Source organism: Zootoca vivipara, chromosome 5, assembly GCF_965207765.1.
Source record: "Zootoca vivipara chromosome 5, rZooViv2.hap1.1, whole genome shotgun sequence".
Classification (NCBI taxonomy): domain Eukaryota; kingdom Metazoa; phylum Chordata; class Lepidosauria; order Squamata; family Lacertidae; genus Zootoca; species Zootoca vivipara.
The window spans coordinates 92,404,851-92,428,213 of NC_142588.1; the positions used below are offsets into that span (position 1 = coordinate 92,404,851).

The 23,363-nt window shown below is 50.9% G+C and overlaps 1 protein-coding gene and 1 long non-coding RNA gene across 7 annotated transcripts; one reads left to right on the forward strand and one right to left on the reverse strand.

Annotated features, from left to right (window-relative positions):
* Positions 1-7,113: 7,113 nt before the first annotated feature.
* PTMA (prothymosin alpha) lies at positions 7,114-19,953 on the reverse strand. 6 transcript variants are annotated; one of them, XR_015949930.1, is made up of 6 exons: positions 19,668-19,953; positions 14,334-14,405; positions 13,583-13,670; positions 12,883-13,043; positions 9,696-9,769; positions 7,114-8,111 (listed from the first exon to the last, which is right to left on the reverse strand). XR_015949930.1 is itself a non-coding variant. In XM_035133182.3 (5 exons), exons 1-5 carry the CDS (start codon positions 19,710-19,712, stop codon positions 8,064-8,066), a joined length of 327 nt encoding a protein of 108 aa, XP_034989073.1. In that variant the 5' UTR covers positions 19,713-19,953; the 3' UTR covers positions 7,114-8,063. The 6 variants fall into 6 exon arrangements, 2 of the variants coding, with proteins under 2 accessions (XP_034989073.1, XP_034989072.1); XR_004693679.3 differs by having other exon boundaries at positions 13,583-13,673; XM_035133182.3 differs by lacking the exon at positions 12,883-13,043.
* LOC148685789 (uncharacterized) lies at positions 18,086-19,820 on the forward strand. The gene is made up of 2 exons (XR_015949933.1): positions 18,086-18,320; positions 19,024-19,820. It is a non-coding gene; the product is annotated as an uncharacterized LOC148685789 (long non-coding RNA).
* Positions 19,954-23,363: the final 3,410 nt, after the last annotated feature.

Below are 23,363 nucleotides of genomic sequence, written 5' to 3' on the forward strand. Positions count from 1 at the left end.
TTCTTCTCTTCTCATGAGGTGGCCAAAGTATTGGAGCCTCAGCTTCACAATCTGTCCTTCCAGTGAGCACTCAGGGCTGATTTCCTTCAGAATGGATAGGTTTGATCTTCTTGCAGTCCATGGGACTCTCAAGAGTCTCCTCCAGCACCATAATTCAAAGGCATCCATTCTTCAGCGATCAGCCTTCTTTATGGTCCAGCTCTCACTTCCATACATCACTACTGGGAAAACCATAGCTTTAACTATGCGGACCTTTGTCGGCAAGGTGATGTCTCTGCTTTTTAAGATGCTGTCTAGGTTTGTCATTGCTTTTCTCCAAGAAGCAGGCGTCTTTTAATTTTGTGACTGCTGTCACCATCTGCAGTGATCAAGGAGCCCAAGAAAGTAAAATCTCTCACTGCCTCCATTTCTTCCCCTTCTATTTGCCAGGAGGTGATGGGACCAGTGGCCATGATCTTGGTTTTTTTGATGTTGAGCTTCAGACCATATTTTGTGCTCTCCTCTTTCACCCTCATTAAAAGGTTCTTTAATTCCTCCTCACTTTCTGCCATCAAGGTTGTGTCATCTGCATACCTGAGGTTGTTGATATTTCTTCCGGCAATCTTAATTCCGGCTTGGGATCCTTCATGTATCATTGATCCTTCATGGATCACTGCCTTGTGTTGGCGAAGGGGCTTGAATAACTCAGAGAAGCTATGAGCTATGCCATGCAGGGCCACCCAAGATGGACAGGTCATAGTGGAGAGTTTTGACTAAACGTGATCCACCTGGAGAAGGAACTGGCAAGCCACTCCAGTATCCCTGCCAAGAAAACTCCATGGACAAAGACAACAGGCATATAAAAGTTTGTCATAGGTATGAGCTTTCGTGTGCATGCACACTTCTTCAAATCCTGCGCCCAGATTCACCATGCTCTAATATTTCTTTAAACATGAAGGAAAAGGTTTCCGTTCTCCCACAAAAGAGTCCTCGTTATGTTCTCGTGTAGCTGCGGTCAGTCATTGCATACACCCACAGCTTAATCGTCTTTTGGGGTGGGTGTGTGGCTTTTGCCCCTACAATCCCTAAACCTCGGCTTAAGCTCTCAACCAGAGGAGACCCAGAGGACAGGACATTGCATATGGCTGCAAAAAGGAAGGTTTTGCCTCTGAATGCCGGTTGCAACAGCAGGAAGCGAGAGTGCTGTGGCGCTCTGGTCCGACTTGTGGGATCTCCGGATGGCCCCTCTGAGAACAGGATGCAGGGCTAGATGAGCCTTAGGTCTGACCCAGCCGCAGGGCTCCATTAATGCTCCTGTGTTTAAACCGATCTGGGCCAAGAGGGTTGGGCAAATCACGCAGTGCGTTCACCTTGCCTGGCTCTACAGATAGCCTGCGGCTCCTTCTATTATTAGGTGCCAACCCCGCTAGAGGGGAAAAGTGGGAAGAAGATAAATTAGCACAGGGTTTGCATTAGGTGACAGAGACCCAGGCCCCCTTCTCCCCGTGAGAGACACATTCAAATGCTACACCAGTTCTGTTCCAGGCAGACCTCAGAGAAGCATGATTTGGGGGCCAGAGCAAGGCAGGTGTTTGGCCCCTTTATTCAAACATACGGGGCAGGGAACGCTTTGAAACTCAAGCCCTGTGTCGTCCGAGGTTTGAAAAGCACCTCAAGAGGATTCACGTGCCTCCAATTATAAATTGAGCATCGTGCAGCGTCACATGGCAGCAGGATAGAGTCTCAAAGAAAGATGCGCAATGCCAAGCCCACATTCGCAGCATGCTTGCACTCCTGTCTCAACGACGTCTAGGCTGGCTTGGTCACGGTCGCAGAATGGAAGGTGGCAGGATCCCCCCAAGGGTGTGCTCTATGGGGAGTTGGCTTCAGGCCCCAGCCCCCCAACTCTGTGTTACAAAGATGTCTGCAAATGTGACACAAAGGCTGGCATCATCCACCCTGCTGTGTGGGAATCCCTTGCAGACGACCCGTAGTGCCTGGAGACAAACAGGTCATGTATCGACAGCAGTGACCAGAGGAGGAATGATCGCTGGGAGAAGCGCAGAGAGAAGAGACATCACAGTGCATCAGCAGCAGCTCAACCAGATGTCTTCATCTGCCCCAGCTGCAACAAAACATGTCTCTCCTGTATTGGTGCAATCTCCCAACAGTTTAACTTCACCCCCCCCCCAAGGCGCATTCCTTCATTGTCTCTTAAGACAGATGGATGCCAACAATCTCAGAGAGAAACTTGGCTTTAATTTGATGCTGCATAAAAAGGCTGATCGCCGAAGAATTGATGCTTTTGAATTATGGTGCTGGAGGAGACTCTTGAGAGTCCCATGGACTGCTAGAAGATCAAACCTCTCCATTCTGAAGGAAATCAGCCCTGAGTGCTCACTGGAAGGACAGATCGTGAAGCTGAGGCTCCAATACTTTGGCCACCTCATGAGAAGAGAAGAATCCTTGGAAAAGACCCTGATGTTGGGAAAGATTGAGGGCACTAGGAGAAGGGGACGACAGAGGACAAGATGGTTGGACAGTGTTCTCGAAGCTACGAACATGAGTTTGACCAAACTGCGGGAGGCAGTGCAAGACAGGAGTGCCTGGCATGCTATGGTCCATGGGGTCACGAAGAGTCGGACACGACTAAACGACTAAACAACAACAAAAGGGCAAGCCAATGTGATTCCTTCTAGATCAGGGGTCAACAAACTTTTTCAGCAGGGGGCCAGTCCACTGTCCCTCAGACCTTGTGGAGGACCAGACTATATTTTTTGGGGGAGGAGAATGAATGAATTCCTATGCCCCACAAATAACTCAGAGGTGCATTTTAAATAAAAGAACACATTCTACTCATATAAAAACATGCTGATTCCTGGACCATCCGCGGGTCAGATTCAGAAGACGATTGGGCCGCATCCGGCCCCCGGGCCTTAGTTTGGGAACCCCTGTTCTAGATGTTGCCGGACTACAACTCCCATAATCCCCAAACATGGACAGGAGCTGATGGGAGTTGTAGTCCAAAGATACCTGGCAGGCACCATGTTTGCTACCCTTGCCAGATGAGGTTAAAGCTAACTTAATGTTCTAGCCCCTCAGAAAAAGAAAGCACCACTGACAAAACCATTTCTCTAGAACCAGGCCTTTGGCTGATTCACATTCTACGTTTGTGGTGTGTGTTTTGGTTTCCATCTTTATTATTCTGTATTTTGTGCTCCCATTTTGCATTTCTATGTTGTGAACCGCCCTGTGACCTTCCAATGAATGGCAGCACACAGATTTGTAATTAATAATAAACTTCGATAGCAGGTGCCAAACCTAGACAAACTGATTCAATGGTGTGTTGGGTTTCTATAAGAAGTTGCTAGCACTTATTTCAGCCGTGAAAACGATGCAGGAAACTGGTCAGGATGCTTCAACTTTGACATCGCAGATCTCTCTGCAGCTTCCGCAGAACTTTGGATTCTGAGCTAGAAATTCCATTTCACCCTCTGCCCACATTTCCATGTTTTATAGTTTTAAAAAAAGTCACCAGGGAGAAAATTTCTGCAGCAAGCCCCCTTCCCTGGAGGATAAACCGCAGGCTACTGCCTCATCTGTCCAAAAAAGAGAGAAAAAAATGTGCTTTTGCACCCAACAGAACTCTGAATTTCTTCTCACATCCAACAAATAGAAATATAGTGGCCAATTTGCCCCAAAGTCAGAACATTGGTATCATTTGGATTGCTTTTTAAAAGTCCACGTGAATATCTATAGTTTTGACACCAATGTAATATAATAGAATAAAATAATAATAATAATAATAATAATAATAATAATAATAATTTGTTATTTATACCCCGCCCATCAGGCTGGGTTTCCCCAGCCACTCTGGGCGGCTTCCAACAGAAAAATAAAACACAATAATCTATTAAACATTAAAAGCCTCCCTGAAGGGCTGCCTTCAGATGTCTTCTAAAAGTCTGGTAGTTGTTTTCCTCTTTGACATCTGGTGGGAGGGCGTTCCACAGGGCAGGCGCCACCACCGAGAAGGCCCTCTGCCTAGTTCCCTGCAACTTGGCTTCTCGCAATGAGGGAACTGTCAGAAGACTCTCGGTGCTGGACCTCAGTGTCCGGGCAGAATGATGGAGGTGGAGACGCTCCTTCAGGTATGCTGGACCGAGGCCATTTAGGGCTTTAAAGGTCAGAACCAACCCTTTGAATTGTGCTCGGAAACGTACTGGGAGCCAATGTAGATCTTTCAAGACCGGTGTTATGTGGTCTCGGCGGCTGCTCCCAGTCACCAGTCTAGCTGCCGCATTCTGGATTAGTTGTAGTTTCCGGGTCACCTTCAAGGGTGTAAGCATTTTTTGTAAGCCATGTTGTCCGCAGAACTGCAGACATGCAAACATGCCTTATACAGAGTCCATCCAGCTCAGGATTACCGGCACGGACTGGCAGCATCTCTCTCCAGAGTGGCAGACCAGAAGGCTTTACAACCCTTCTGGGAGACTGAACCCAGAATGTACTCTGCACGCAAAGCAGCTGCTCTCCTACTGAACTGCAGGCCTCCAGCAACTTCTCTTGTGCCCTACCGGCAGCAATGTAGTGCTACCAGAAGTGGAGCAACATTATGTTCTCTGGAGAGAAATTAGCTGCATCTGTTGACAGCAGGAAAAAACAGCCACGCTCTGCACAATCTAGGCTGGAGCAGGGGAAGAGACCCGGTTTCCAAGGCAGTCTTTGCAGCTGCTCTGCTCTTCCAGAGGCCTGCCGGTTCCCCTAAGCTCACCCCTGCTCCAGTAACCTTCCTGTGCCCATGAAAGATGCAGGAGGCAGCAGCGAGGGAGGCCGTAGAAAGGTCAGTGTGCTCAGGAGTGTGTGGAAGTGCTTCCGAAAGCAGACGTTGGTCGATTCCTCGAAAGGCAGCGTTTCCTTCGCGCTTGCTTTCCCGCCGGCTGCTCAGGCAGAAGAATTTGCTCTAGGAGTCCCCCGTTGCAGGGCACCTGCCCAGCAGGTAGGGATGCCAGTGAGCTGGGTGCAATCCATTGCTTACCTCGTAGGCTTGGAACACTCGCTGCATGCTCACAAGCCCCAGAGACGTGCAGCAAAAATGGCTGTCAATAGTTGAAAAGGCTCCAGGATCCAGGTTAGCTTTCCCATCCAGGTGCCAGGAGCTTGTTGTCAAGTTTCAGCAATTCTTTCTGGAGACTTTAGGCTCCCCAAACTGCAGGCTCTCTCAACTTGACTACCGCAATGCGTAGCACTCGGGGCTGGCCTTGAAGAGGCGTTTGGAAATTTCAGAAGGTGCTGAAAAGGTGCATTCTGCTTCTTTTGATTCGCATTGGTCACCTCCTTGCTAGGCTAAAAGTGGCAGTTGGGGCTTCCTAAGCCAGGGGTCAGCAACCTTTTTCAGCCATGGGCCTGTCCACAGTTCCTCAGACCATGTGGTGGGCCAAACTATATTATGGGGGGGGGGGGATGAACAAATTCCTATGCCCCACAAATAACCCAGAGATGCATTCGAAATAAAAGGACACATTCTACTAATGTAAAAACACGCAGATTCCCGGACCGCCCGCGGGCCGGATTGAGAAGGCGATTGGGCCGAATCCAGCCCATGGGCCTTAGGTTGCCTACCCCTGTCCTAAGCCCTCAGGAACCTGGTGTTTGATGGAGGGCTCTCTCTCATGTGAAGAAACCTGACTGCAAAGCAAGCTCAACAGAGAGGCAGTGTGGTGAAGCAGTTAAAGGTGTTTAGCTTGGACCTGCCTGGCCAGGGTTCAAATCCCCACCCAGTCATGAAACTCAGCAGGCGACCTTTGGCCAGTCAAGTCTCTCTCAGGCTAACCTACCTCACAGGGTTGTTGAGGGTAAAACTAGGAGGGTGAGAAAAACCCACATTGTCCCACCTTTAACTCCTTGGAGGAAAGATTGGAGGCAGTAACTCCCTGGTTACAACAGCTCTGCTGGCTACCAGTCTGTTTCCAGGCACAATTCGAAGTGCTGGTTATGACATTTCAAGCCCTAGGTGGCTTAGGCCCCGGCTTTCCAAGACTGTATTTCCTGATACGAACCTGCCTGGATTTAAGAGTTCTTTGGCGAGAGGCCTTTTGGGGATTCAGGAGAGGGCCTTCTCGGTGGTGGCTCCTCCCAAGCTTCAAATCTCTTTCCTCCCTTGTTGTCTTTCCCTGACAGGCAAAGAACTTCCAACAAAAGTTCGGGAACTGGCTGCTTTTAACAAAAGGGCTGGTGCCATGCTGTTTCTATTGTAATTATCTATGGTGTTAATTGATTATTTTCTCTTCAAATTCCTGGCTCTCAGCCATATCTCCCAGATATAAGATTCCTTACCTTAATGCCATTCACCCTCAGAAAGGCATTATGCAGGAACAAGTTCGAGTTTGTGGGACTTTTCAGTGACCATCAAAATCATGCCAATATATTCACAGTGCAAAGGAGATTCTTGCCTCCAGTCCCCTCCCATTTCTTTATAGATGGATAGCTTTAACTCCCGTCAATGTTTTTTAATTATTTCCTTCCAGTTCTGTTTTTAACTGTTATTATCTATAAGCTGCCTTGAGTCCGTCAGAAAAAGGCAGGTGTATACCGAGGTAGGCAACCTCAGGCCTGTGGGCCGGATGCGGCCCAATCGCCTTCTCAATCCAGCCCACGGACAGTTCAGGAATCAGCGTGCTTTTACACGAGTAGAATGTGTGCTTTTATTTCAAATGCATCTCCGGGTTATTTGTGGGGCATAGGAATTTGTTCATTCTTTAAAAAAATAATATAGTCTGGCCCACCACATGGTCTGAGGGACGGCGGACCGGCCCATGGCTGAAAAAGGTTTGCTGACCTCTGGTGTATACAACAACAATGATTAGGCAATAAATGGAAATCAATTGGGCAACGTAATCGCTTTTTAAGGGTGGTTCCTCGGTCTGGAGGGCACCAGGTTGGCAAAGGCTGGGCCCATGCTGCAAATGCTTCCAGGTGTTTTTTTCAGACTACAGCTCTGCATTGCAAGGGGTTGGACTGCATGACCCTTGGGGTCCCATTCAACTCTATAGTCCTACTATTCCAACGGGCCTCTTTCCCACCCCACCCCCCAAAAAAACAATAAAAGGGGAAAGAACGAAAGCTACACAGCAATTGTACAACCAGCTTCGTTAGAACAACTCAGCAAAATAAAATTCCGGTTTATTGTTGGACAACATCGTTTTCACACATACATCAAACAGGCCAAAAAAAAAAATTTTAACAGCAACTTTGTAGACAAAACAAAAGAACGAAAAAGAAAAAGAAAAAAAGGAAAGAAAAACCCTTTTATCTTTGGCCTTGCCACCTCATACAAACCCACTAGTTATGGTACAGCTAAAGTACATACACAGAAGAGAAAGTTACTGGAATGCTCAGAATAAAGATTGGACTTTTTTGCAATTTTTTTTTTTACAAGGTCGTGTTTTGTTTCCTCCCCCCCCTTCTCCTTTTGAGATAAATGTTTTGGACATGGTCACACCACAAGTAAAGTCAAGAAATATTTCAATTTTTTCCTTTTCGGTAGTTTTGTTTTGTTTTTTGAGGAACAGAGGGAGAGAGAAAAAGAGAGATTTTAAAAAATTAAAACATCACACTTCAAAGCCCCCGCCCCCCTTTTGGTCAATCGGAGATCGCATTAAAAATGGCTGACCTCGTCACAATATGTACAAAAATATAAAATGTAAATAAAAAATACAAACAAATTCTCCTTTAAAGTTACTTTTAAGAAAGCAAGCCGGGCCTTGAAGTTTTCCATAGGGGAGGAGGAGAGGCCGGGGGGGGGGGGGGAATCAGGACCTTAACTTCTCCGCTCCCAACCCGGTCTCCCCCCACTAAAGTGGCATAATTTTCATTCCACTCAAGAGTTGGGAGAAGGGCTGCCCCCCCTCTACTTGATGACAAGTGACCACAGCAAAAATGGGGTCTGGGGGGGGGAGAGGAAGAGGAGGAGGGGGACATTTTGCAACAGGAGCTTCAAAGGTGAAGTAGGTCACGCTGGCCTTTAAAAAAAAATTCCTCTTAAGTTTTTTTAAAAAATGTGTTTTTAAAAGTAGCTCTGTGTCCTAATCGTCTTCGTCGGTTTTCTGCTTCTTGGGATCCACTTCATCATCCTGTGGGGGAAACAGTATATTATGTGTAAGAACATAGTGCCTACAACCTCGGAACTCCCTGCCTATTGACCTCGGCCACACCCTTTTCGGCACCAGGCGAAAACAATTTTGGTTCGGAGAAGCTTGCCCAGATCATAGAATCATAGAGTTGGAAGAGACCACAAGGGCCATCCAGTCCAACCCCCTGCCAAGCAGGAAATACCATCAAAGCATTCCTGACATATGCCTGTCAAGCCTCTGCTTAAAGACCTCCAAAGAAGGAGACTCCACCACACTCCTTGGCAGCAAATTCCACTGCCAAACAGCTCTTACTGTCAGGAAGCTCTTCCCAATGTTTAGGTGGAATCTTCTTTCTTGTAGTTTGAATCCATTGCTCCGTGTCCGCTTCTCTGGAGCAGCAGAAAACAACCTTTCGCCCTCCTCTATATGGCATCCTTTCATATATTTGAACATGGCTATCATATCACCCCTTGACCTTCTCTTCTCCAGGCTAAACATACCCAGCTCCCTAAGCCGTTCCTCATAAGGCATTGTTTCCAAGCCTTTGACCATTTTGGTTGCCCTCCTCTGGACACGTTCCAGCTTGTCAGTATCCTTCTTGAACTGTGGTGCCCAGAACTGGACACAGTACTCCAGGTGAGGTCTGAGCAGAGCAGAATACAGTGGTATTATTACTTCCCTTGATCTAGATGCTATACTCCTATTGATGCAGCCCAGAATTGCATTGGCTTTTTGAGCTGCTGCATCACACTGTTGACTCATGTCAAGTCTGTGGTCTACCAAGACTCCTAGATCCTTTTCACATGTACTGCTCTCAAGCCAGGTGTTACCCGTCCTGTATTTGTGCCTTTCATTTTTTTTGCCCAAGTGTAGTACTTTACATTTCTCCTTGTTAAAATTCATCTTGTTTGCTTTGGCCCAGTTGTCTAATCTGTTCAGGTCATTTTGAAGTGTGATCCTGTCCTCTGGGGTATTAGCCACCCCTCCCAATTTGGTGTCGTCTGCAAACTTGCTCAGGATGCCCTCATATATTTAGGATGCTGATGCAAGTTGGAACCAGTCTCTCAGTCCATTGTTAATTTAGACTTTTTAGAAAGTCTTAAAAATTTTTATTCATTCTTACTCATCTCTGCATACCACTTGCGAGATTTCTTGTCCCCGATCGAGTGGTGTATAAATTCTATTAAACGGATCAGGAATAAATCTTCCTTTGCCCAGCTCTAGAAATCTTAAGCGAGAAAGGGCAATGGTACAAAAGCAGCCAGACTCCCTTGCAACCTGTTGGCCTGCAGATGCTTTGGTCTGCAAAAACAAGCCACTTTTCAGTTATCTCCCCATCGACAGATGCCAAAAGGTTTCTTCTGTGACTGAGGGAAGCAACAGAAGGGCTCCAGCTCTCCAATTCTCTTAGGGCATCCCCAAACTGCGGCCCTCCAGATGTTTTGGCCTACAATTCCCATGATCCCTAGCTAACAGGACCAGTGGTCGGGGAAGATGGGAACTGTAGTCCAAAACATCTGGAGGGCCGAAGTTTGGGGATGCCTGCTCTAAATCTTGCACAGCCACAGACCTAAAGCCACTCACCTCATCGTCCTCAGCTCCCCGCTTCCCTGGGGGCCCCTCAGCCTCATCGTCCTCATCGCCATCTTCTTCTTCACCTGGGGGGGGGGAGACGACGATGGGCGTGAAAGAGGGAAAGCGAGAGGAGGAAGCTGAAAGATCCACGCCCTCCCACCATGCCTGGTCCAAGCCTCCAGGAGCCCTTAGGAGAAGAACAGTCTCTGCCTCGGCAAGGAGGCATAAGCCACGACCCCCCAATTCTCAACGTTTTGACTTTTTAAAGCTCTGTTCTTTTAGCGTTTGTAGAATGCAAGGTTAAAATGCACAGGTGCCACTTTTCTTCTTTTTGTGCAAGAAGCTACATTTCTGCATTTTACTTCCTCCTTCCATTTCCCCGGGAGCCCATTCGAGGAGGGTGCTTGCCTGCCTGCCACGAACAGGGAGAAGGAGCTGCAGGTATTCTGCAGGAAGGCTTATTCATTCAATCTCCCTTCTGCCTTTTTTCTTTTTGCTTGTTAGGGATCTGGGCTTTAGCAGTGGCTACAAATGGTGCCAGGGGCCAGTAAGCAACTGCCCCTTCTCTCCACAAACGTTGGAATCTTTTATTGGCTCAAAGAGTTTCGTTTGCAGATGACAAGACGCCGTGCGTTTTTGGTGCAGTGGGACAGTTATCTGTTTAATTCCCCCTGCCCCGGGGGGGGGGGGGAGATAAGATAGGGCCAAAAGGCTAGTGAAACTTTGGGGAGGTGATACGTGTGCCCTGTTACACCCAAGAACTATGTGCAGAGGGACAGTCCCTACGTACAGATGCAGAAAACTCTGCAAGCAAGCCAGGGTTTTAGGCACAAGGCAACACTGGGACAAGCACCTTTTGTGAGAGTAAAACCCACATCGCACAGAAACTGGGAAAGAGGAGAGGCCTCCGTTGTAGCGGCTGCCGAGCTCAGCCAAACCCAGATTGTTCCTGTGTCCCCGTCCCAACTACAGTACAAGCCTGCCTTTAATGAGGTGGGACGGAGAGAGCCAAAATTCATTAGTTCTGACTCAGGACATTTTACTAATTGTCAGGGATCCTGCCAAAGGACCAGATCCTTCAGAACTGACAGAGAGAAAAGAGTTTAGATGGAGCACTGGATTAACCCAGAAAAGGTCTGAAATAGGCCAGTGGATTGGGGACGCCTCGGAGAGACACTCCAGCACTGGAGAGATCTGTTTGTGTGTCCCCCAAACCCCCCCGTTTAAGCTCTTCTGGATAAGTGGCCTGTTTGAACCTTCCACATTTAGGCCAGTAATCTGGCTTAATTGTCACCGCAAGCCACAAGGAGAGAGCGGAGTGGAAGGAGGCCTCGGGGCGAGAGGAGTGGAGAGATTAGGGTCACCTGGGCAGAAAAGCTGCCCCACTTCCTCCTGAAGGGGGATGGATGGCGGCCGGCTCAGGAAGGCGGGATTAGCTCAGGCAGGTGGCTCAATGCTGCTCTGCTTCATCTCACACAGAGTTTTAAAGTCATGGGGATGGGAGGAAGCTCTGCTGGGCTGCAAGGGAAACGGACAGAGGGGAGAGAAAGGGCCGCCTTTTGTGCCAGGACATTCTTGGCTTCTGGAGCTGAAGTAACGGGATCCATGGAGCAACCAGATACTAGTGTTTTTGAAAGGGAAGAAAAAACACCCTTCCAAGGCACTTTCGAGAGTAGGGGCCCAATCTGCTTCCCCACCGCAAAAAAGCGCCTTTGTTCCTTCTGGTGTTTGGGAGAAGAAGTAGTAATAGTGTTAATGTTGATGTTCTAAATGTTATTTTATAGGAACATTTACTTGCCTCTCTGAACTTTTGTGCTTGAGAGCTCTCAAAAAGTGGATCCTGCAAGTCCTTGATGCTTGCAAAAAGACTTATACTTCAAGGCTTATAATCGTCAGCCTTGTTTGGTTGTCCTTTGTGGCCATATGGACAATGTATATTAGGTAAAGGTAAAGGGACCCCTGACCATTAGGTCCAGTCGTGACCGACTCTGGGGTTGCGCGCTCATCTCGCATTATTGGCCGAGGGAGCCAGCGTATAGCTTCCAGGTCATGTGGGCAGCATGACAAAGCCGCTTCTGGCAAACCAGAGCAGCACATGGAAACACAGTTTACCTTCCCGCTGTAGCGGTTCCTATTTATCTACTTGCATTTTGAGGTGCTTTTGAACTGCTAGGTTGGCAGGAGCTGGGACCAAACAACGGGAGCTCACCCCGTCACAGGGATTCGAACCGCCGACCTTCTGATCAGCAAGCCCTAGGCTCAGTGGTTTAACCCACAGCGCCACCTGGGTCCCTGGCAACATATGCTTAAAATCGGATTGATGATGATTGTTAAGGTGAGCTGACGTTCTTTGTTAGATTTGCAATTTTTTTTAAAAAAGTGCAAATCATAATGATTAATGCCACCACCCTATATGAAAAGGTATCAAAGGCACCTATCTCCCCCCCCCACCTCCTTTCCTCGCAGGCAACCCAGAACGCTTCTGCCACATCCTAGTGATGTGTTGACATCACCGCTCCATTGCCATGGTTTCCGAGCTCTGCTTCCCCACCCCTTTTTCCTCCTCCTCAATCACCACAGGTCGCCAAGCAACGCTCCCCTGCCCAGCAACCGATACCCAATTATGCAAAGCGGCCGAATGCCACAGGGGACTCTCTCAAGGATAAGAGGCAATAGGCCAAGTGTGATTTTCAGGGGACGTGCAGAGCGTTCTCCAGAAAGGGGCAATGTTTCTGGCACCCAGGGGTGTGTTTGTGTGTGTTGCACGTTGTCTTGTTTTTCACGAGAGGAGATGCTTTTGCCAGCGGTTCAGAGCCACAATTAAAGAGACTCCCGGGGGACGCCATTAAAGGCAAAGAAACTGGGTAAAGGGAACAAGGAGCGAGGCCGTTAATATTTTATTATTATTGGGGGAAAGAGGGGAATCAAAGTGCTTAATGCTAAGCCACAACAGCACCCCTCCCAGAGATCTCCTCCAGGAAGCAGCCTCCGGGTCTTGCAATCGTGCAAGAGACCATTGCAATTTATCCACAGGGTGAAAGGGAAGGAAGATTTTCCCATTGCAAACGGTTCTTCTCCCACCCAAACCCAGACTTTTGGGTTTCCTAGCCCATCGCGGAAATAATATCGTGCACAGTGGATAGCCCACTCGCTGCAAACAATTAAAAGTGGTTTAAAACGCCACAAGGAAATATACCTGGTTGTCACCTATACACTCACACACCCAGGGGCATCCGACACATTAGGCCCCCTTTGGGGAGTGTGTGAATGAGTCTCGAGAAGTTTACCCCCGACTCCTCAGCAACAGAAGGGGGAAATGTTTGGGAAGCCAGCTGCAAAATTGCAAAGGTGCCAGGCCTGCAAAGGAATGGCAGGAATCAAATCCTGAACGGTTCCCCCCTCCCCCCGCATCTGAACAGACGCCAAATATTCCAGCTTCGCCGGGGAGGCTGAGGCTGGGCTTCACGGGAGTTGGGGCCCAAAACACACCTGCAGGTTAAAGGTGTGGGGCCAGGGCAGGTTTCTCAAATCCCCACGCAGCAGTCGCTGGGAGATCTCAGGCTAGTCACAAAGAATCTCTGCTGAGCCTGCCTCACAGGGTTGTTGTTGCGGTGGTGGTGGGAGGGGTGGGGGAAGCCCGTGTCCTCCTTGTGGGAGGACACTATATACATACATTGCTCCCCGTTTATTTTGCCAGTTGGCTCTCCTTATGGGAGTTGGTGAAAAAGCAAAATGCCTTGCCTGTCGTGCTCAACCCAGAAAGGCCATTAGGGGGAGCCACTGCCCTCTGCAACTGGACACAGCTGGGGCAAGGGGGAGCAGCTGGCCTTCTGCAAGCAGAAAGGGGGGCCCCTTGTGGTGCGTGGGGGGAGGTCAGAAAGGGAAACGAAGGTCACCTTCTTCCTCGTCCTCCTCGTCCTCGCCAACTTCTTCTTCTTCCTCGTCTACCTCGTTGTCTGCTTCCTGCTCCCCATTTTCCTCGTTCTCCTTGTGGAAACAAAACACACTTAGGAAACCGCCAACTCGCCCCCTGCAAGATCTCACTCAGGTTTCCAGCTTCTATCATGCCTGTTGCAATCCTAGCAACATTCCTGTGTTGTGGCAATCCAACACATGTGCTGCAAAAGGGGGACGGGGCCAAAACTAAGAGCCAGCAACACCCCCCCCCCACTGAGCCGATGCAACAACTTGCAAGCCCACAATAATTTACGGTTTCAATCATCACCATACGGTATTGGTTGAATGAGCTTACATTTGCGTTCTCTTAATTATGCTTTTACCAACAAGACTTTCAGCTCAGGGAAGAGAAACCCAACTACGTTGCAGCAGTGACAGAGCATCACGCGCAAGGCCCTGGGTTCGAGTTCTACCACCTCCAGATTCCTCTGGGGAAGAGAAACAGGAGACACCTCACATGGGGAGAAGCCTAGCCTTCTGCAAGCTGGTGCCCTCCAGACATTTTTGATAAACACCCCCACCAGTCCCAGCCAGCACACCAGGATGGGAGCTGTGGTTCAATGCATCTGGGGTGGGGGCGGGGGGGGACAGCTTGCAAAAGGCAGGGTCCCACAGCTTGACCCAGCAGAAGGTAAACTTCCTATGCCTCCACCTGCCTATGCCTCACTTCTCCTGGCAGAAAATACTTACAGCGTTCCCATTAGCTGGGGCATCTTTGCCATTTTCTGTCTCTTCCACGACTTCCTTCTTCTCTTTCAAGTCCTTAAAAGGGACAGAAATAAACCAGAGTGAGTCACCAGGATTTCAGCCTCCAATATGGTTGACGCTCTTTTTGGAAATCTGAGGACTCCTTCTCCAATGAGTTTGGTTTGGTGCTTTTTTTTGGGAAGGATGGGAGGAGGAAGGAAGGAAAACAAGAAGATCACAGTGGCCGGGAGATAGTATAGGAAACGAACTTATTCCTCCCCACCTGCATGTGGAACAGCTTGAATGCAGAAGTTGGGACTGGCCACAGTAAAACCTTGCTCCCCCCCACCAAACCAAACAGACGGGCTCTGCTTAGGCTGCCCAGTGTTTGACAAACACGCGTCAACCTCAGGAACGTAAAAGCCCGGCTTTTAATGCTGTTCCAGCAGGGCTCCACCGCCACCGTAGCAGACCAGGCTTGGCGTAGGTTAAGTTATGGGAGTCCAGAGCACAGAAACATTCCCCCCACCGGCCTCCGGCCTGATGTTACGGCACGTTCCCTTCCTCCTTATGAAAAAGCCAGCGGGGTGAGTCAGTGGCTCATCAACAAACCGCCAACCTAACACTGAAAACCACAGAAGTGGGGGGTGGGAACAGAGTCCGGGAACCCCTTTTTGAACTGCAGGATGTGTCTACCTGCTGCTGGCTGGCTGCTGGAATCTGGTGGAAAAAAAGGCACCAGCCATGGTAGGGCCCCCCCTTGCCCACACATTCACAAAAAAGCCTCTGTCACCAGGATCCTGCCCTCTCCCTCTCTGACTGACAGGCAAGCTCCCTTGCCTCAGCCTGCCTGTTGTTGTTTTTTTTAAGGCCAGGAGGTATCCAGGAACATCTTAGCAGATAAACTAAACCCTGTTTGGTGGTTCTGCGACCCGAATGGCTGCATGCTTTGCTCCCCACAGAGAATAATCTGGAAGGCGGTTATGTGCACAACCCTACATAAAGGAATGCTTCCCTGCCCCCCTCCCCGTTCATTCGTTTGGATTAGACTAGCCTCCAAATTATTTGCAGGCCCAGTGCAGCCATGCAGCGCTTAAGCCTCTCAAGACAAGCAGGGCTCCTGGGTAAATCGGGAACAGATTAGCAAAAGAAACACCCGGGAATCTCTTCTCTTGTGTTGCCTCTCTTTCCTACCACTAGGCTCACACCTGTTGCTGAGCATTTTAAATCTGGGCAAAATCAAGTAAGCCTGTTGGGTGTTTTGTTTTTGTTTTTTTCACTTTTTGGATCTGGTTACCTTCACCCAGCAAGGGCTTGCAAACAGATCCATCCTCTCTCTCTCTCTCTGTTTCCACATTGACCAGATTGGAGAAGTATTCCCTGACACTCAAGACACAGATACGAACACAAAACTTCTCTGAGCAACACCCCCCGAAAGAGCAAATCAAAACAGGCTCCGCAATGAAGCAGCTGCAGCGCCAAGGGTTAACCTTGTAAATAAAACCTAGCGCTAGATCATCACAGGCCGGTTGAACATGGTTGATTTTTATTTTATTCTTTGCATGGAGTAGAGGCACCTCAAAGCAGAAAGCACCAGATTTTTCCACCCTCCAAGGCAAATAGACAATACCAACAAGCTTTAACTTGATGCTGAAACCTTTGAGGCAGGAGTCTATAATTACAGGCCCAGCAGAGCTGTTTGCCACTTCAAGACCAGCCACAACAACACTAGCTAGGAGGGGCAATCCAGAACTGCTGGATTACTTAAAAAAAACAAAACAAAAAACCGAACAATTATTTGGAACTGTTCTCTAAAAGCAACATGATGTGTATCAACCTTGCAGAGCCGCTAAGTTGAAATCTAGATGAAACCATTTTATTAACACAGCACCTTACATGCACAGGGCCTCTGGCAGAGGAAACATTAGCAGGAGGCACCTGCACCAACCCAATTTGCTAACTGAGGAACGGCAATAAATAAAACTGCCCACGTAAAGCAAAACTGACAAAAGTACGTATTTCAACCCTCTCCAAAACACATTTGCAGCCTGGTGCCAAGGGTAACAAAAATTGTCAAATGCATTCAAGGGATCATTCCCCCCCCCCCGCTGCCCTGCTAATTGCAAGCTTTGCAAAGTGCAACTGCTGCCGTCGCCACCACCTGTAACAGATACGCCTATTAACAACCCTGGCAAACATTTATTTTTATTTATTTATAAAAAGCCTCCCACCTACAGGGGGCGCCCGCGCCGCGATTGCTCGACGCTCCGGCCTGCCACGCGCCCGGGCCCATTTCAAAACAGCGCGCCACGGCCGGCGCCCGCTCCGATTGGCCAGCCGCGGCAGAACTCCCGATGCATGCCGGGAAGTGTAGTTCCCCCTTTGAAAGGAGCCGGGAGGGCTGCGGCAGGGCGCGGAGGCGGCGGACTACGATTCCCAAGAGGCCCCGCGCGGGCGGGGGCTAGGGAAGGGAGAGGGAAAAAAGGCAAGAGGGAGAACAGGACGCGGCACGTGGTGGGGCCGCTTTGGACTGCTGTTTGCCGCGGCCGCAGCAGCCGGGGGCGGCGCTGGAGAGGAGGAGCCGCCGCCCGACTGGGAAATAAATCTAGCTTGCTGTCCCCGGGGCATTTGGGGGTCCAAAAAATAAAAATAAATTCACGGGGACGGGAGAAAATAGTTTGCAGCCGAAAATAGGTTCGGGGGCTCACTCCCCCCCTTTTAAAGATAGCTGTGTATATGAACTCTCTCGTCTAGAGAGAGTTACACTTGCGCAAGTGGAGTGAGCTGCCCATTCTGGAAAAAGAAAAGGGTTTTTTTTGGGGGGGGGGGTTCTGGGGGCGGAAGTGAATCCCCGTCAAAAGTTCCCTTTCTAAACGATGCTCGAACTTTCACCGCCCCCCACCCCAGTTAATGGTGGCCCGCCCACGACCCCACCATCACTCACTAGGGGCGCCCGCCCGCTTCGACGTGGGTCTGAGGTGCGTCCAAGGGGTTCCCCAAAAACCTCGCCGCGAAAGCCAGCGACACACGGGACGTGAAACGTCCCTTCGCTGCTCGCAACCCTACCACCACCACGCAGGGTTCTGTAGCGGAACTGCCCACCCGTAGCTACAAAGCTTTCAGGCTACCCCCCCCCCCAAAAAAAAACCGTGACTGCAGCTCTTGTAGACACCTGTAAAAAGGCCGTCCGCGGAGCGCAGCGCCAAAGCTCGACGGGGCGCAATGAAAGAAATGAGGCTGACAGCAGGGCTTAATGGAAGCTGGAGGCGGCGTAGGAGCACCGGGGACGGGGGTCTCCTCTCTTGGATCCCAGCAACGGTCCAAGCCGCCTGCATCTACCGCCCCCTCGCCTCGAGAGAAGATTGAAACTAGAGGGACGATGCCAGCCGCGGAATGACCTTGCTGGTCTCGCTTCCGTGGCCTCGAAGACCCTTCGAGATGTGGGCTGTGAAAACGGAGGTTGTTTGGGGGAGGGGGGGACGTCGACAGGAGCCCCGTCGGTGGTCTTTGCGCGAACGCTCCCCCTGCCCAGCAAAGTGAAGAGTGCGCGCACGCGAGGGCCCTTAAAAGCGGGAGAGAAATGGCCACCCGAAGGCTGCAAGCTATTAAAACCGCCGACTCTCCCCCCTCCCCGAATCTGCGGGTGGCCAGGAGGCCGAAGGAGCCGCGCGCCGTCTGCTTGGCACAATGTATCCGGCGGCTGCTCTATTGTATCCGCCGCCTATCCAAGGCGGGGGCGGGGGCGGGGGGGAGCAGAGAAGGACGAACCTGTCCCGCCGCCGCTGTCCTTCCCAACGGCAACCGTGATGTTGGCGGCGGGGAAAGGAAAACACCGAGCCCGCCCCCGTCTTCCCATTCATCGCCGCCCAACTACCCACTCGGACGCGTGGGTTCCTCCGGCGAGCCCCGTTACGCCCCCGCGCCATCCGCACGGACCCCCCTTTTGAAACAGCGAGAAGAGCTTCCGGAACTTTTGCTTGGGGCGGCGAGGTGAGACTGAGGGAAAAGGGTCATTCTAGTTCCAAAAGGGGGGGTGACATTTGAACTTTAGGTTCGTGGGGGGGGGAGAAATGTCACCCTAGATGTTAGCAAGACCCCCTTTTCGTACCGGCTATGCAAGGTTAAACCGCGCGTTGGTACAGTCCAGCCCGTTTGCTGGAGGGGAGATCTCAGTCTCCCCCCCCCCAAAAAAAGCACCCGAGGGGACGCCCTTGCCCTGTGAAAATCGGGCGGGTGGGGTGGTGGTGGTAGATAAAGCAGGTAGGAAATCTAGAACGACCCCGGGAGGTTCGGGCGCTACGCGACGGGCCTCCGCGACGTGCTCGCTTTCCCCGCACCATGAAACAAAGAGCCCGCGCCGGATGGCCACCAACATTTGCTCTCCGCTTCCCATCAAAGCGAAGCCTCTTTACAGCCTCGACCCCCCAACCCGACACTCAAGTCAACCCCAACCCCCTTCTTCCCGCCCCCGCCTCCTCCCCCAAACAAACCGCTTCCGATTTTATCGCAGCCACCGGGGGTCGTAAAGTTATTTCCGTGCAATTAGCAAAAGCAAATTAAAAAATATGGGGGGGGGAAGAGAAGCAGACACACGCAAAGTCAACTTGCATTCAAGTACGTCGGAACGTTCACAAAGGATACCCAAGAGAGAAACATCCCTCCCAACGCCCCTCGCTTGTTTTCATAATTTCAGGTGGAAATGGACCAGGGAAGAGCACGAAAAGGCTGCCTTCAACCGTTGGGCACGGCGGGTCTTTCCCGCCGGGTGGCATTTTAGTTCCCTCTCGTCCCGTCCCCCCCAACTCTTTCACTCATCGCACTTTTTAAAAAAAGTCACCGGGAAAGTAGGGGGATCGGAGGGACCCTCTGAAGTTTTCCACGTCTGTCAAACCCGCGAGGCTCCTTTGAATGGAAAGCTCTTTCCAGACGGCTGCTTTGCAACAGGGACCATTGCGAGAGCGAGAGCCCGTAGCTCGGGCAGTTTAAAGAGATTTTCTCAAAAGAAGCCTCCTGCTTTCTCCCTCTCTGATATACAAGCTGTCCTGTCCGCCCCCTCGAGGGGGGGAAAACAATTTTTCTTTCCGCAAAAACCACCTCCAAGGAACAAAAAACAAGCCGGGAATCTTGCGGGAGCGAGGTCTCTGTCGCAAACAAAGAAACGAGGGAAGCCGAGAGAGCGCACGCCGCTCGTCGAGAGACACACACGGACAAAATGGGACTTCGGGGGACGGGGACGGGAGGCTCGTCGAAGCAGATCCACAAATAAGTAGCCGCGGCCGAGGAGGAAAACGGAGTGGCGAGGAGAGGACTCGCATGCGTTCGGTCCCAGTTGCTTACCTTGGCGGAGATCTCGGAGCTGGTATCCACGGCGGCGTCTGACATGGCTGGCTTGGGAGTTGCGCGGGGATATTTCGGAGTGCGGGGATATATCTCTCTATAATCTATATAAAATAGAGCTAAAATACAAAAATAAAGCCCCCAGCGACTTACAGGTCCACCGGCACGCGCCTGGGGAGCAAGAGGGGGAAGAAGCGAAGAGAAGAGGGGGTGGGTGGCAAGAGGAAAAAACAAAACCCCCCCAAGAGCCGGAGCAAGCAAGGCAGAACAATGCAAAGATGGCTTTGGACGGAGCCAGTGGGAAGCTCACGCGGCGCCACTACCTTTAATATAGATTAGTGGGCGGCGCGCTCACTCCCCTGCCCGGCGCGGATTGGGCGGCCGCGGGGAAGAGGGGCCCGGCGATTGGTCGGGGGGCGAACAATGGGCAAGGCTGCTTAAAGCTGTACGAGGCGCGCTTTCCCCCCGCCCTCCCACCCTCCCCTCCCGTCTGGGCAGCGCTGCGAGGAGTAGGTGCCGGGCCTCAGCCGTCCATGCAAAGCGAACAGGACGGAGGGAGGGGAAGGAGGCGCCGCAAAGCGCGCGCGCGGGAAGAGGGGGGGGCATGTAGGCCCCCTCCGGAGCCGTCTCCTGCCCCTCCTCCATGTGTGGGGAGGTTTTTGCGCCGTGCAAAAAGCGCATAAGCGGAGCGGGGGAGGTACTGCAAAAGGCGAAAGGCTCGCAGCACGCCCGGAGGGAGGAGCAGAAGGTGGCCGAGTTTCCCCCTTTTTCTGTCCGGCGCGCGCTCCCCTTTCCCTTCGAAGTTGCAAAGCCGCTTTCTTAAAAAAAACGCCCTTTTTGCGCCCCCGCTGAAGCAAAGTCGCTTCCACACGCACGCGCAGGGTACTTCTCTCGGTTCCACCTTGAGCGCCACCATTTTGCGCAAAAAGCAAAGCGCAAATATTGGGGTGCGACGTCCGCGGGTCTTGCGCTCGTGCGCAATCTGCTGCTGGGGGAGGGTTGCAGGAACCTGCCCAGTGGGTGGGGTAGGAGACTTGCGGGGGGGACACACAACAGGGGGTGGGTTTTTTTATTTGTTCTTTTAAAGGTCATGCGCGCCTCTCCGCGCTCTTTAACGCGCCAGCAGGTTCTGGCGGAAGCCGGCGAGGGTACCGCGTGGGCAGCTAGCGAATGTGCTTAAAATTGCGCAGCAGCGCCCAAAGTTCGTGGGAAGTCGCGCACAGCCCGACTCGAACCCCGCGCAAAAAAACTCACAAAAAACCTCAACACGCGTCTTTGGCTCGACTTGCTGCGGAGCAAACAAGATGACGGAAAGGCTGCGCTATTGGCTGGAGAACCGGCGTGCACGTGGGAACGTTTCTCTCCGTGTTCGGCACTTGGAGATGGGGGAGGGGAGGGAGAAAGACGACTCTCGAAACCTGAAGATTAAATTAAATCTCCGCTCCAAACCCCATCTTCCCGATCTAAATTTTCTGGGCGAAATTTCACATTTTAAAAAACCCAGCAGCTCACGCCAAGCAGTTTTAAGTGGAGGAGTTTCGCGTTTCCTCCCCGCGCACTTCTTCACGCTCTTATTTACAAAAGCGGGGGAAAGAGGAGAATGCGGGAGAGAGAGAGAGAGACGATTTCTTGCCCTGGTTTGAGAGGGCTAACCGGGAAATTCGACTTGAGCAGCAACTGTTCGTTCGTCCCTTCCGACTTTTTGCTGCCATGCTCGTTTCACAAAGCCCAATGCGCACCGGAGGTGATCAATAAAAGCACTCGCGAGGAATCCGGCGAAATTTAAAATGCGGGTGGCCGATTCCCGCCCCCACCTTTCTTACAATCTCACCTCTCCCCGCCCCGCCTTCTCGGTGCCCACCACTTCAATAAATATTTTGATTATTTTTTTTAAAAAAGGCAAGGGATTTCGGTGCAAGGTACCCTGAAAAAATTGTTAAAATTGCTTTCATTTTAAGCTCTTTGACTTTGCAGTTACCACATGCTGTTTGTTTGTTTTCAACACCAAAAGTTTGCAGGGGGGGGGCTGGGAGATTTTAGGGGGGTCGGTCCCCGCCGTCCGTGCACCGAATGCCCAATGGAGTCTGCATGGCCTGGGGAGGCAAGCGCCATGTGCCACACTCAAGATGGCGACTGGCGCCCTTGGCGGAGACACCATTCGGTTTCCCTGCGTGGCCAAGGCCGCTAACCGACCGGACCCGATCCAACCGGTTCCCCTGTGCTCTAAGAAAGCCTTTCTCGGTGCCCGTAGCCGTCAGCGACGCCTCAAAGTAGTCGAACTACGCAGTCGGCGACCGAACGGTCCTTGCGCCACACTCAACATGGCCGCCAGACCGGTTCACATCTGCTTCACGGAAGGCGGGATATTGGGCTCCGACGGCGCTCATTGGTCGGCAGCGCCGGGCGAACACAATGTTGACGCTTTGCGGCGTTTTACTGGACAAAGCTAGTGCCACTTGTGATTGAGGGTGTTTAGGAAAAACCGGGACGCAGGGATCATCCTGGCTCGATGGAATGGACTTCAGCTCTCTCGCCGCCTTGTATTGCAAAGGAAAGGAAAATTCTCGTCTGCAATCGCTGGTCTGGACTGCTGGTTGCAAAGGAAAATGCTAGGTTTTGCCTTATTCTCCCGTGACTTCAATGAAAAGCGGTGCTGCAGGGAAAGAAGAAGCAATTCGTTTATCCCGGACGCCGCATGGACTATGGTTTTTCCGCTGCTTCTGTTTTGCGAACATTGAAACAGTTTCTATCGACTTTTGCGCGGGGTTGACTTTTGCAGAAAACAGCTGCAGGTTTTGGCATGCGTTGTTCGTGCCTTCGAGCTGTTTTGAAGCCCCGCTTCTCCGCCTCCTGTTTCGTTCCACAGTCCTTCATTCCTGACGTCTAGCTTTTTCTTATAGTTAGGGTACAAGGTGCACTTAAAATATCAGCACCTCGGACTTCTCCGAGTCGCCCTCTTGACGCTCTGCTGAGCCCCAAACAGAAAGCAGGCTCAGAGAGACGATTTGGCTTTCCTCTAGACTTTGGAAATTTGAGAGCCGAGTTCAAGTCCTGCTCAGCCAGGCCCCGGGAATGTGATTTTGGAGAGCTGCCATCCCCATGCAACCTTCAGCTTCTGCGGAAAGGAAATTATTATGATAGTTAACAAGGTTGTTTCAGGATGAGCAACCTTGGAGAAGAAAACCCAGATGTGAAGTTAAGACCTCCCTTGGACTAAAACCGGCGTTAAGCAGCACTTGAACTCCAGCCTTTGCAGCACTGAAGCCAAAGCTGCTCAAAGTTTTTAGAACAGGGATTGGGAATGTGAGGACTCCATTCCTTCCTGAGAAACCTAGGGGTAGGGTTGCCAGACTCAATAGAGGACAGGACTTCTGTGCCTTTAATTGCCCTGCTCTCTTTTGAGTCTGGAAACCTTAAAGAGAAACCAGCAGACCCTTTGTTTAATTTCCAAGTCTGGCAACCCTACCTAGGGGTCACATAAACACATGCAGTACTGTATCCAGGGCAGCTCTTGGGAGAAAAGCAATGACAAACCTAGACAGCATCTTAAAAAGCAGAGACATCACCTTGCCGACAAAGGTCCGTATAGTTAAAGCTATGGTTTTCCCAGTAGTGATGTATGGAAGTGAGAGCTGGACCATAAAGAAGGCTGATCACCGAAGAATTGATGCTTTTGAATTGTGGTGCTGGAGGAGA

Bases quoted from the DNA above. Each gene is read 5' to 3' on its own strand.
- PTMA (XM_035133181.3), bottom strand. From the start codon at position 19,712: ATGTCAGACGCCGCCGTGGATACCAGCTCCGAGATCTCCGCCAAG. The intron at 14,406-19,667 runs GTAAGCAACTGG...GTCCCTTTTAAG, and splicing joins GCTCCGAGATCTCCGCCAAG to GACTTGAAAGAGAAGAAGGA. The intron at 9,770-13,582 runs GTGACCTTCGTT...CCCCCCCCCCAG, and splicing joins CGAGGAGGACGAGGAAGAAG to GTGAAGAAGAAGATGGCGAT.